General features: G+C 51.9%; 1 protein-coding gene across 1 annotated transcript in view; it reads left to right on the top strand.

Annotated features, from left to right (window-relative positions):
- MCM6 (minichromosome maintenance complex component 6) overlaps positions 1–14,007 on the top strand; it is a 48,091-nt gene that overhangs the window by 19,705 nt on the left and 14,379 nt on the right. The window contains exons 2-9 of the mRNA XM_075317156.1: positions 2,457–2,603; positions 2,687–2,797; positions 3,180–3,429; positions 3,924–4,089; positions 4,625–4,770; positions 5,013–5,163; positions 5,259–5,400; positions 12,483–12,624. Coding sequence (XP_075173271.1) covers positions 2,457–2,603; positions 2,687–2,797; positions 3,180–3,429; positions 3,924–4,089; positions 4,625–4,770; positions 5,013–5,163; positions 5,259–5,400; positions 12,483–12,624 — 1,255 coding nt within the window. The remainder of the gene's footprint in view (positions 1–2,456; positions 2,604–2,686; positions 2,798–3,179; positions 3,430–3,923; positions 4,090–4,624; positions 4,771–5,012; positions 5,164–5,258; positions 5,401–12,482; positions 12,625–14,007) is intronic.

Below are 14,007 nucleotides of genomic sequence, written 5' to 3'. Positions count from 1 at the left end.
TCAAGAAGACGAGCATCTTCAATTCGTAGTCCTGCCCTTAGGTCTGGCGACAGCCCCACGGGTTTTCACCAAGGTCATGGCAGCAGTGGTAGCAGGCCTGCACTCTCAGGGTCACTCTGTGATCCCTTACTTGGACGATCTACTTGTCAAGGCACCCTCTCAAGGGGCATGCTAACGCGGCCTGAACATGGCGCTGGAGACGCTCCAGAGTTTCGGGTGGATCATCAACTTTTCAAAGTAAAATCTGACCGACCCAATCACTGACATATCTTGACATAGAGTTTCATACTCTCTCAGCGATAGTGAAGCTTCCGCTGGACAAACAGCGTTCACTACAGACAGGGGTGCAGTCTCTCCTTCAAGGCCAGTCACACCCCTTAAGACGCCTCATGCCCTTCTTAGCAAGATAGTGGCAGCAATGGAGGCAGTCCCTTTCGCGCAGTTTCATCTGCGTCCAATTCAATGGGACATTCTCCGCCAAGGGGATGGGAAGTCGACGTCCCTAGACAAGAACGTCACCCTTTCTCAGACGGTCAAGGACTCTCTTTAGTGGTGGCTTCTTCCGCCTCATTGTCAAAAGGAAGGTCCTTCCTACCCCCATCCTGGGGGGTGGTCACGACAGACGCGAGTCTGTCAGGGTGGGGAACAGTCTTTCTCCACCGCAGGACTCTGGAAATCTAAGCAGTGTATCTTGCCCTGCAAGCCTTCCAGCAGTGGCTGGAATGCAAACAGATCCGAGTTCAGTCGGACAACCCCACGGCGGTGGCATACATCAACCACCAAGGTGGAACACGCAGTCGGCAAGCCTCCCAGGAAGTCCGGCGGATCCTGATGTGGGTGGAAGACAGAGCATCCACCATATCCGCAGTTCACATCCCGGGCGTAGAAAACTGGGAAGCAGACTTCCTCAGTCGCCAGGGTATGGACGCAGGGGAATGGTCTCTGCACCCGGACGTGTTGCAGAAACTCTGTGGCCACCGGGGGAGACCGGACGTCGACCTAATGGCGTCTCGGCACTACAGCGTGGTCTTACGATCAACGAGCTCTGGCGGCAGGCGCCTTAGTTCAGGATTGGTCGCAGTTCCAGCTACCCTAGGTGTTTCCCCCTCTGGCAATGTTGCCCAGAGTGCTACGCAAGACGGCTCCGATTGCCGCCGCACCATCCTCGTCGCCCCAGACTGGCAGAGGTGGTCGTAGTTCCCGGAGCCGTGGCATCTCACGATCGGCCGGCCGTGGGCAGTACATCCTGGGCATTACGGCACCAGGCTACGGCTCAACCGGTGTGCCAGGCGGCTACCTGGTCGAGTCTGCACACCTTCACCATGCATTAGCAGGTGCATTCCTACGCTTAGGCGGATGCCAGCCTAAGTAGAAGACTCCTACAGGCGGCGGTTGCCTCCATGTAGGGAAGGACTGTTTTACAGTCCAAACTTGAGGTATTAATTTACCCACCCAGGGACTGCTTTTGGACGTCCCAATCGTCTGGGTCTCCCAATGGAGCGCCGAAGAAGAAGGGAATTTTGTTACTTACCGTAAATTCCTTTTCTTCTAGCTCCAATTGGGAGACCCAGCACCCGCCCCTGTTTCCTTCGGGATTTTTGGTTGTTCGGGTACACATGTTGTTCATGTTGAACGGTTTTCAGTTCTCCGATGTTCTTCGGATTGAATTTGTTTAAACCAGTTATTGGCTTTCCTCCTTCTTGCTTTGGCACTAAAACTGAGCATCCCGTGTTCCCACGGGGGGTGTATAGCCAGAAGGGGAGGGGCCTTACACTTTTTAGTGTAATGCTTTGTGTGGCCTCCGGAGGCAGTAGCTATACACCCAATCGTCTGGGTCTCCCAATTGGAGCTAGAAGAAAAGGAATTTACGGTAAGTAACAAAATTCCCTTCTTTCTTAGCCAATATTGACTTTGCAAGTAATTGCTGTTAAGCTGATCGCTCTTTATGACATTCTGGAGTATATGCAAATTGCCATTAGAAAAACTTAAGCAGTAGACTTTGTAAAAATTAATATTTGTAGCATTCTCAAAACTTTTGGCCATGACTGTATAAATGCTCAGTTACCTTCAGCCCTGTCGCCCTCACGAGTCATTAGCCTGGGCACAGAAGGGTTTGGTGGTCAGATAACGGGGTCTGCAGTGCTGGTTTATGCAGGGGAACCTGCTCCTTTGTGTCACCGCTGCAGTTTGTGGGACAGTGGCAGCTGCTGCTGGGAGAAATGGTGAAGCAAATGCATGTCAGGCTAGTGCTCAGTCCCCTTCATGCTCAGGACCTGAGCGTGCACCAGAGGTCAGGAGGTGAGCGCCCCATGCAGTACTGTGACAAGTGCAATGGATTTCCCTAATTAGTAAGCGTTCCACAGTCTTTCCTGATTAATGTAAGGTGTCCATGGTTATATGTAAAATAGCATTTATATATAATTAATTTTTTTTTGTTTTCTCTTTATAAACTTTAGGTTCCAAAATCCCGATGGAGAAATAAAGTATAAGAGCGACGCGGAGGAGCTGATCCGCCCGGAGAGGAACACGCTGCTCGTCAGCTTCCAGGACCTGGAGCAGTACAACCAGCAGCTGGCGACCACCGTGCAGGAGGAGTTCTACAGGTGAGGCCACGGATGATGACCATACAGTACCCAAGGACGTGTCTGCTGAAGAGGTCATTCATCCTGACTTTCCCCCCTTGCAGAGTCTACCCGTACCTGTGCAGAGCAGTCAGGGCCTTCGCCAGGGACCACGGCAATGTGCCACAGAACAAGGAGTTTTATCTGGCCTTGCAGGACCTTCCAACCAGACACAAGTAAGAGGCGTCTGTCTGATATCGGGAGTTAAAAAAAAAAATGATTGAGCTGTCAGCAGGACGAAGGAGGTGGAATTATTCATGTGACATGCTCTGTGCATCAGTGTAGGCCATGGCATTATGAGCAGTGAGGGTGTGATCCCTTGTACGTTTTCACCCTGCAAGACAATAGCAGCCCTGCTCCTAGATATGGGGTCTCTGCATTCGGATCCCCCTCAATTGTTCAACTAATCCAAGCAATGTGACTATTGATGTTAAGACCCTACTAGACATGATGCTGGAGATGTCGATCTCAATCTCTGAGATGTCTACCCCAAGACTGATGTTAGGCTCATAGTAGACTGTGTGGTTGCGGCTCCGCTAATTGTGCCTCCATTTTCAGGATCCGGGAGCTGACTACTCCTCGCATCGGATCCCTGATGAGGATCAGCGGTCAGGTGGTGCGGACTCATCCCGTGCATCCGGAGCTGGTCAGCGGCACCTTCTTGTGTTTGGACTGTCAGACCCTGGTCAAAGACGTGGAGCAGCAGTTCAAGTACACGCAACCCAGTATCTGCAGGAACCCGGTGTGCGCCAACAGGAGGAGGTTCATGCTGGACACCAACAAGTCCAGATTTGTGGATTTCCAAAAGGTAATGTTAAATTGTGGAGAATCCCCTTTAACCCCTTCACAACCGATAACAATATACTTATCACTCGTGTCTCTGCCTTTTGATGTGGGTTTACACAGCCAATGCGCATCTTTCCCTGCACATGTTAGCTGATTTTTATTAGACACCATATGGCTCTAGCAGGTGCCAGTGGATCGGAGATCCACCCGTGCCTGTTACCCAGTTAAATGCTGTTGTCGATCACTGGAAAAAAATATATATTTTATAAAATATATAATTTTATTTTTTTTTGCAATTTTCAGCGCACTTGGGATTTTTGGTGCCACATTTCGGTACACCATGGTAGAATGAATGGTGTTGTTCAAAAGTACAACTTGTCCCCCAAAAACAAGCCCTCGTGATAGTTATAGAAAAATATAAGTTATGAGTCTTGGAAGAAGGGGATAAGAGATGTTGGGCCTCCTCTGTGGTGCATGGTAGTGTGTACACTGCTGACTCCAGCCTTATTTTCGCAGGTCCGTATCCAGGAAACTCAGGCCGAGCTCCCCCGGGGCAGCATTCCTCGCAGCCTCGAGGTGATATTGCGTGCGGAGGCTGTGGAGTCGTGTCAGGCCGGCGACAGATGTGATTTCACCGGGTGCCTCATTGTTGTCCCTGATGTGTCTCAGCTTTCTACTCCAGGTACTGATATGTGAGCGGAAGATAAACCCTCTAATGACTTCAGGACACAGCCGGGATATCGCTGGTCTCTTCTGTGGCCAGCGACGTCATCTCGGACTATACATGGCAAGTGCCAATGGTTGTCACATCCGCAGCATCTTTCAGCTCCCATGGCGGAAGTGAGCAGAATTGGCCAACCCCCCCCCCATGTTACTCATGTATTAGAAATTTGCATTATCTGTAGTTCTCTCTCATGGCATCAACCCATAGCTCCCTTAGAGCCCATGGATGAATTTAATAAACCCATTAAAATAGGTGGTCTGTGGCCCCTGGAGCTGGCAGCAGGAGCAGTTTTTACCTTTATAATTTTAGTAAATTTCACTGTTACTGGAGCTATTGTATCTGTATCGCCTTGTGATCCTGCTAGTAACATTGTGACAAAATGAGAAATACTATGTTTACAATAGGAGTCTGATGCTTTCTTCCTGCCGTTCCTTACAGTTATGAGTGATCCGGTTCCAGGAGTGTAATTCTTCTACGTTTTTGCTCCACACAGGCGTCCGTGCTGAGACCAGTTCCCGGGTCGGGGGAGCCGAGGGCTATGAAGCTGAAGGAGTCCGTGGTCTCCGCGCACTTGGAGTCAGAGACTTGTCGTACAGGCTTGTGTTCCTCGCTTGCTATGTTGCTCCTACGAACCCCAGGGTGAGTAACGTAGAGGAGGATGAGGAAACCACAGCGTTAAGGTCAGGTTTACAGGAGGAGGCTATTCTGTAACTCTTAACTCTGTTACACTCTTCAGAAGTCATGACTAAGTAACTGCAATTTCTGTCCACCCGTCCGTCTCGCTAGGACTCCATTTAATATGATCAAAATGTTACCGCTCAGTGAGGAGGAATGAGCGGTATCTGTTCAGAACAAGGATTAACGCCTACTTTTTGATTCAGTTTGGCGGTAAGGATCTTCATGAAGAAGACATGACTGCCGAGAGCATCAAGAACCAGATGTCCGCGAAGGAATGGGAGAAGGTGTTTGAAATGAGCCAGGACAAAAACCTGTATCACAACCTGTGCACCAGCCTCTTCCCCACCGTGCATGGTAAGAGCGCCTCCAAGTGACCTCTGCAGGAAATTGCAGCCTCACTTGTAGATTATTTAATCTTCTTCTTTACCCCTCTCCCCCCTCCGATACAGGCAATGACGAGGTGAAGAGAGGCATCCTACTTATGCTGTTTGGGGGTGTTCCAAAGACCACCATGGAGGGCACGTCACTGCGTGGAGATGTCAATCTGTGCATTGTTGGAGACCCCAGTACCGCCAAGAGCCAGTTCCTCAAGTGAGTGTTGTGCTGTAATTGGGGCTCAACCTCAATTTTTGGGTTGGTGTTTTTTTCTTTGTCGCTCCATTGGGAGACCCAGACAATTGGGTGTATAGCTATTGCCTCTGGAGGCCACACAAAGTATTACACTTAAAAGTGTAAGGCCCCTCCCCTTCTGGCTATACACCCCCAGTGGGATCACTGGCTCACCAGTTTTGTGCTTTGTGCGAAGGAGGCAACACATCCACGCATAGCTCCACTTTTTAGTCAGCAGCAGCTGCTGACTATGTCGGATGGAAGAAAAGAGGACACATATAGTGTCCCCAGCATGCTCCCTTCTCACCCCACTGTATGTCGGAGGTGTTTGTAAGGTTGAGGTACCCATTGCGGGTACGGCGGCAGGAGCCCACATGCTGATTCCTTCCCCATCCCTTTTTACAGGGCTCTGGGTGAAGTGGGATTTACCGGTCTCCAGGCACTGAGACCGTGCTCCATCTACAGCCCCTGGAGAAGATGCTGGATGGAGCGGAGTACATCAGGGACATGGCCCTGCTTCCTCAAGGTACTCTGTGTCCCCGTGCATTTGGCGCTCACACCGCAGCATGCTGGGTGTTGTAGTGCGCCGGGGGACATCAGCGCTGCGGCGCCTGTGCCATGGCCTCATTCAGCTTTGCTGAAGCAGGCTCACTTATGGGAATTGGTCGCGCCGGCCGCTGGGACTGCGGCGCGGCTGGCACTTGTAGTGCGCCGGGGACTTCAGCGCGGCCTGCGCTTTTACGGCGGCCGCGCTGATAACTAGAGTCCCCGGCTTTTGCGGCCTGCTTCCGTTCGTTCCCGCCCCCAGACCTGCCAGTCAGGAGAGGGGCGGGACGCTGGCCACTTCCAGGAATCGGTCGCGCCGGCCGCTGGCAGCGGCGCGGCTGGCACTTGTGGTGCGCCGGGGACTTCAGCGCGGCCCGCGCTTTTACGGCGGCCGCGCTGATAACTAGAGTCCCCGGCTTTTGCGGCCTGCTTCCGTTCGTTCCCGCCCCCAGACCTGCCAGTCAGGAGAGGGGCGGGACGCTGGCCACTTCTATGAATCGGTCGCGCCGGCCGCTGGAACTGCGGCGCGGCTGGCACTTGTGGTGCGCCGGGGACTTCAGCGCGGCCCGCGCTTTTACGGCGGCCGCGCTGTTAACTCGAGTCCCCGGCTTCTGGGCCTAGTCTCCCTTCGTTACCGCCCACAGCCCTGACAGTCAGGGTAGGGGCGTGACGCTGCATAGAGCAGAGCTGAGAGCTGGAGTATGTTTTGCATACTCCACCCCTCTCACTGTGTGCACTGTGAATCCGGATTCCCGCACTTTCTCAGGCACGCCCACGGCTTCCTTCTCTACAAGGACACCGGCAGCCATTAGTGTCAGTTTCTGTACGATACAGAGACAAGTGTGGAAGACCCTGGCATTCTGATAGTCACACAATCGCTGTAACAGGCGTTAAGCAGCACCTGTGGTGCTAACCCCACTAGTGCAGAAGTGCACTTATAGACATGCTTGTACTATATACATTGCACTGTTTGGTCGCACGTTGTATATACCCTCCTGGATTATGCGGAGGAGTTATCAGCATATTCTCTGTGTAAAACAAAGGTGCAGAACCACATGTTTTTCTATACAGCTGGTACAGCATGTACGGCTATACGGCCGGCAGGTACATAGACTCCCATTGTATGCACTAATGGCCAGGGGATGAGGACGGTGTCTGCAGTATTTACTGACAGTTTTTCTGAGACTATGGCTATGATACTAGAAGCCTAGCAGTCCGGACATGTCTCTCACAATATGGGCACTGTTGAATCATTGATCCATGGCCCCCCTCAGTGTGAATAACTAACAGCTCCGGGAATGTCACACGCATCCCAGAGTCACGGCTCTGCACGGACGTCAGTCCCAGACAGCCTAAGTGGGCTCGCTATGAGCGGCCTCGGTTTCATCAGGGTCCTAACAGAAGGACTCGCTGTGTAATGAGGCGGAAGTAGCGGCTCAGGATTTTGATCCTGAGACCGCTCTCAATCTGGATACACCTGATTGTGACGCCATAGTAAATAATCTTATAGCGTCCATCTATAGAATGTGGGTTATTTCTCACAGCTCCTCCAGTGGAGGAGTCAGCTTCACGTATTTTTCTGGACCACTCTGCCTTCAGAGAGGCAGTCCAGGAACACCACGCTTATCCAGATATGCGCTTCTCCAAACGGCTTAGGATACACGTTATCCCTGTCCCCTGACTTGGTCAAGGACTGGACCCAATGTCCCGAGCGGCATCCTCCAATCTCCAGGCTTGTAACTAGATCCATAGTTGCAGTGGGAGATGGAACTGCAAACTCAAAGATACCACTGACAGACAGATGGATTTCTGGTCGAAGGCCATCTATGAGGCTGTCGGCGCACCGTTGGCTCCGACATTCTCTCCCTTGGGGCACTCCAAGCTATTTCAGCTTGTCTTACACAGATTGACACGGTTACACGTACATCTGTGCCGCAGGTGGCATCCTTAACCTCTCAAATGTCTGCATTTGTTTCTTACGCGATTCAGGTTGTCCTGGACTCTGCGAACCGTGCGGCGGTAGCCTCCGCTACTCCGTGTTTTTAAGCAGAGCCTGGTCTGCTTCCAAAAAAGGTTGCCTAACCAGTTGCCTTTTTCTGCTGACCGACTGTTTGGTGAGCGTTGGATGTAACCATCAAACAGTCCAGGGGTAAGGATTCATCCTTTCCTCAGCCCGGACACAACAAACCCCAACAGAGCAAGAGGCAGTCGGGGTTTTCGGCCTTTTCGAGGCTCGGGCAGGTCCCATTTTTCCTCGTCCAATGTGGACTCAAAAGGATCAGAGGAGCTAAGATTCTTAGCGGGCTCAGTCTCGCCCAAAAAAGCGACAGTCTGAAAACCCGCTTCCAAGGCGGCTTCCTCATGACTTGCGGCCTCGGTCGGTAGCAGGCTCTCCCGCCTTGGCGATATTTAGCGGCCATAGGTCAATGACCATTGAGTGTGAGACATTCTGTCTCACGGGTACAGGATAGAGCTCACTTCTCGTCCTCCAACTCGATTCTTCAGAATTTCTCCACCTCCCGGCCGGGCCGCTGCTCTTCTGCAAACAGGGTGCACTCTACAGGCAGAAAGAGTGATGACCCCCGTTCCTCTTCAGGAACAAGGTCACGGTTTTTACCCCAAATTCTTTGCGGTACCTATAACAACGGGCCGTTCCGTCCCGTTCTGGATCTAAAAATGCTCAGCAAGCTCGTGGACACCAGGCGGTTCCGGATGGAATCCCTCCGCCATGTCATCGCCTCAAGGTCCCAAGGATATTTCCTAGCATCATTAGGCATCAAGGATGCTTATCCACACGTGCCGATTGATCCAGAGCACTAGCGTTTCTACGCTTCGTTATAGGAGACGAACACCCTCTGTTCGTAGCTCTACCGTCCGGCTAGCGACAGTCCAACTGGTCTTCGCCAAGGTCAGGGCAGCAGTAGTCACAGTCCTGCACTCTCAGGGTCACTCTGTGGTCCCGTATTTAGACGATCTACTTGTCAAGGCACTCTCTTAGGAAACATGCCAACACTGCCCGAACGTTGCGCTGGAGACTCTCTAGAGTTTTGGGTGGATCATCAACTTTTTAAAGTCAGATCCGACCCCGACCCTATCGATAACATATCTAGGCATAGAGTTTCTTACTCTCTCAGCGATAGTGAAGCTGCCGCTAGACAAACAGCATTCACTACGGGCTGCAAGCTCTTCTTTAAGAACCAGTCGCACACATTGAGACGCCTCATGCACTTCCTACGTAAGATGGTAGCAATGGAGGCAGTTCCTTTCGCGCAGTTTTACTGCGTCCACTACAATGGGACATTCTCCGCCAATGGGACGAGGAGTCGACGTTCCTCAACAGAGTCGTCGTTCTTTCTCAGGCGGCCAAGGAATCTCTTCGGTGGTGGCTTCTTCTCACCTCTTGGTCAAAAAGAAGGTCCTTCCTATCCCCGTCCTGGGCGATAGTTACGACAGAGGCGAGTCTATCAGGGTGGGGAGCAGTTTTTCTCCACTACAGCGCTCAGGGTACGTGGACTCAGCAAGAGTCCACTCTTCAGATCAATGTTCTTGAACACAGAGCAGTGTATCTTGCCCTACAATCCTTCCAACAGCGGCTGGAAAGCAAGCATATCCGACTTCAGTCGGACAGCTCCACAGCGGTGGCATACATCAACCACCAAGGAAGAACGCGCAACCGGCAAGCCTTCCAGGAAGTCCGGCAGGTTCTGATGTGGGTGGAAGACACGGCATCCACCATATCCACAATTCACATCCCAAGTGTGGAAACTAGGAAGCTGACTTCCTAAGTCGCTGAGGTGTGGCCGAAAGAGTATGGTCTCCTCACCCGGACGGGTTTCAGGAGATCTGGCGCCGCTGACAGAGGCCGGACGTCGATCTAATGGCGTCACGGCACAACAACAATGTGCCAGCTTCATGGCACGGTTTCACAATCATCGAGCTCTGGCGGCAAACGCCTTAGTTCAGCATTGGTCGCAGTTCCAGCTACCTTAGGTGCCACCTCTGGCATTGTTGCCCAGAGTACTGCGCTAGATCAAGACCGACTGCGGCCGCGCCATCCTCGTCGCTACAAATTGGCCGAGGATGTTGTGGTACTCGGTTCTGTGGTGCCTCACGGTAGGCTAACCGGGGGCACTACCAGACCAATCAGACTGGCTGTCTCAAGGGCCATTCTTCCATTTGAATTCTACGGCCCTCAACCGGATGGTGTGGCATTGAGTCCTGGAACCTACTGTCGTCAGGATTACCTCAGGACGTGGTTGTCACCATGAGACAGGCTAGCATACCAACGTCCGCCAAGATTGACCACAGGACGTGGAAGATGTTCTTATCTCGGTGCTCGGCGCAGGGTGTTTCTCCCTGGCCGGTTGCATCGTCTATGTTTCCTTCCTTCCTGCAATCTAGGTAGGAAAATGGGTTGTCGCTCAGTTCCCTTTAGGGACAAGTCTCAGCGCTATCTGTATTTTTTCAGAAACGACGACTTCCTCAGGTACGCACGTTCCTACGGGGAGTTTGTCTTCTCAGCACTCCGTACAAGCGGCCGTTAGAGCCCTGAGATCTGAACAAGGTTCTAATTGCTCTCCAGATGCCGCCTTTCGAGCCTTTGAAGGATGTCTCCCTTCCCGTTTTTCACGGGAAGTGGCCTTCTAGTAACGGTCTCGTCTCTTAGGAGAGTTTCCGAGCTAGCAACGCTCTCATACAAACTCCCTTCCTGGTCCTTCACCAGGACAGGGTAGTTCTGCGTCCGGTTCCGGAATTTCTCCCTAAGGTGGTATCCCATTTTCATATCAATCAGGATATCACCTCACCTTCTTTGTGTCCTCGTCCAGTCCATCAATTTCAGAAAGATTTGCATCTGTTGGTTCTGGTGAGAGCACTCAGGTTCTACTTCCCGCATGGCGCTCCTGCGCCACCCGGATGCACTCTTTGTCCTTGTCGCTGGTCGGCGTAAACAGTCGCAAGCTTCCAGATCCACCCTTGCTCGGGGGCTCGAGGAACCAATTCTTGAAACCTACAGTTCTACTGGGCTTCTGGTTCTCTCAAGGCCGAAGGCCCATTCTACCAGAGCCGTGGGTGCATCCTGGGCATTACGGCACCAGGCTACGGCTCAGCAGGTGTGTCAGGCACCCACCTGGTCGAGTCTACTTACTTTTACCAAGCATTATCAGATGCATACCTACGCTTCGGCAGACGCCAGCCTAGGTAGATAAGTCATTCAGGCGGCGGTTGGCCACCTGTAGGAGAGGGCCGTTTGACGGCCCTATCATGAGGTATTCTTTTACCCACCCAGGGATTGCTTTTGGACATCCCAATTGTCTGGGTCTCCCAATGGAGCGACAAAGAAGAAGGGAATTTTGTTTACTTACCGTAAATTCCTTTTCTTCTAGCTCCAATTGGGAGACCCAGCACCCGCCCTGTTTTCTCGGGGTTTTTCTGTTTTTTCGGGTACACATGTTGTTCATGTGGTATGGTTCAGTTCTCCGATGTTTCCTCGGATTGAATTGGTCTTTAAACCAGTTATTGGCTTTCCTCCTTCTTGCTTTGGCACTAAAACTGGTGAGCCAGTGATCCCACTGGGGGTGTATAGCCAGAAGGGGAGGGGCCTTACACTTTTAAGTGTAATACTTTGTGTGGCCTCCAGAGGCAATAGCTATACACCCAATTGTCTGGGTCTCCCAATTGGAGCTAGAAGAAAAGGAATTTACGGTAAGTAAACAAAATTCCCTTCTTTTGCCAGGAATGCTGCATATGCTGCTTTTCTTTTGTCCCGCAGCTGCTTCAGGCTTCTGCACCATAATTTTAGGTTTTAATGCACAGACAGCCTTTTTGCTGGGGAGAGAGCAGGGACTGTGGTACTGCCTGTTAAATGTAGCCTTCAGAAGCCTATATGGAATCTTTAGAGCCCGAGACATTTTCCACTCTGTATTCAGCTTTGACATAATCGGGCAATAAAGCCGTAACCCGTTGTGTAAAGCGCAGGATCTTTATCCACACGGCACGGACTACGTGAACCTTGGCCAGTGAAATAGTGCTGCAGATAACCACACGTTGTGTAACGGACCTCTCCATTATATAAGGTATGGTCCGTGACATGACGTGTGGCTCTTGTATAAGGTGAGGTCCATGACATAACTTGTAGCTTTTATGTAAGAAACACGTTATATCATAGATCTTGCCTTATATTATACAGGAATGGCGCTGACAGAAGCACCGGATATACAATTGATGTAGAGGATTTTCAGTGCCATGAACCTATTGTGGAACAGCTGTGATTGTAAGGTCCAGTTCACACATCTATGCGTTCACCCGGCCATTGTTCATTAGCACATTGTTTGATAAGTGTATGACGGCCGTGCACAATTACTACATTTGTCACCCTGTTTTACTACTTAACTGGAAATCGATCTTGGTATTGACTGTCAAGGCAGTTTTTTTTTCTTTTTGTGTATATGTGTATAATTATAATATAATTTTGGGTGGGGGGTTAAAAAAAAAGTGTAAATTTTTGTTCCCGCTGACAGGCACGTGGAGGAGTTCAGTCCCCGGGCCGTCTACACAAGCGGGAAGGCGTCCAGCGCCGCCGGTCTGACCGCGGCTGTAGTGAAAGACGAGGAGTCTCACGAGTTTGTGATAGAGGCCGGAGCGCTGATGTTGGCCGACAATGTGAGTGTCCTGGATTTTGTTTTTTGTTTACAGGGGTTTTCTTTGTCGCTCCATTGGGAGACCTAGACAATTGGGTGTATAGCTTCTGCCTCCGGAGGCCACACAAAGTATTACACTTAAAAGTGTAAAGCCCCTCCCCTTCTGCCTATACACCCCCCCCGTGATCACGGGCTCCTCAGTTTTATGCTTTGTGTTGAAGGAGGCACACATGCACGCATAGCTCCACAATTTAGTCAGCAGCAGCTGCTGACTATATCGGATGGAAGAAAAGTGGGCCCATAAGGGCCCCCAGCATGCTCCCTTTTCACCCCACTCTGGTCGGCGGTGCGGTTAAGGTTGAGGTACCCATTGCGGGTACATAGGCAGGAGCCAACATGCTGTTTTCCTTCCCCATCCCTTCAGGGCTCTGGGTGAAGTGGGATCCTAATCGGTCTCCAGGCACTGGGACCGTGCTCCCTCCGTAGCCCCTGGGGAATCTGCTGGACAGGAGCTGGGTATCGTCAGGGACAAGGCCCTGCTACTGTAAGGTACTCTGTGTCCCCTTGGGGACGGCGCATGGAGCGCTTGTGTCATACACGCTGCAGCACTGCTGGGTGTGTTAGTGCGCCGGGACTACCGCGCTGACCGCGCTTGTTAGCCGGCCGCGCTTATAACTTTAGTCCCCGGCTTCTGCGGCCTAGTACCGCATATTCCCGCCCCCGGGCCTGCCAGTCAGGGGAAGGGAGGGACGCTGCACAGGACGTCAGCGCTGAGGGCTGGAGCATACTTTGTATCCTCCTCCCCCCTCACTGAGCACAGTGGGACACCAGATTCCCGCACTTTCTTGGGCACGCCCACGGCCCCCTCCTCCTCACAGAACGCCGGCAGCCATTCCTGTCAGCACTGCTGAAGCTGGAGAGGAGAGACAACACGGCTCTGGGAGGCCCAGGCAAGGGAATCTGGTGGTCACACAACCGCTTTGGGCGGTCGGTAAGCCGCACCTGTTTCTAGGTGCTGGCCCCCCTGGGTGCCAAAGTGTATTTATATAGGTTTATATGCTATACATTTACTCTGTACGGTCGCACTGTAGGTTTTTGGCTATATACCCTCCCGGATTGTACTCAGAGGAGACAACAGCATGTCGTCCGCAAATAGCAAGGGTGCCAAAGCACAGGCTTACTTTGCAACCTGTACCTCATGTGCGGCTATGCTACCTGCAGGTTCCACCTACCCTCATTTTGTGCAATGCTCGGCACCTATGGTACTTACTCAGCCGGAGCCTTTGCCACTGGTGGGACCCTCGGCCCAGGTAGAAACACCGGCTGCCACTGTCCAGGTGACAGGGACGGAGTTTGCAGTATTCGCTGACAAACTTTCTGAGACTATGGATAAATGGTCTGCTAA

This window comes from Anomaloglossus baeobatrachus, chromosome 7, assembly GCF_048569485.1.
Source record: "Anomaloglossus baeobatrachus isolate aAnoBae1 chromosome 7, aAnoBae1.hap1, whole genome shotgun sequence".
NCBI classification, from domain to species: Eukaryota; Metazoa; Chordata; class Amphibia; order Anura; family Aromobatidae; genus Anomaloglossus; species Anomaloglossus baeobatrachus.
Note: the sequence above shows the minus strand (reverse complement) of the source record. Positions and strands in the feature narration are given on the sequence as shown.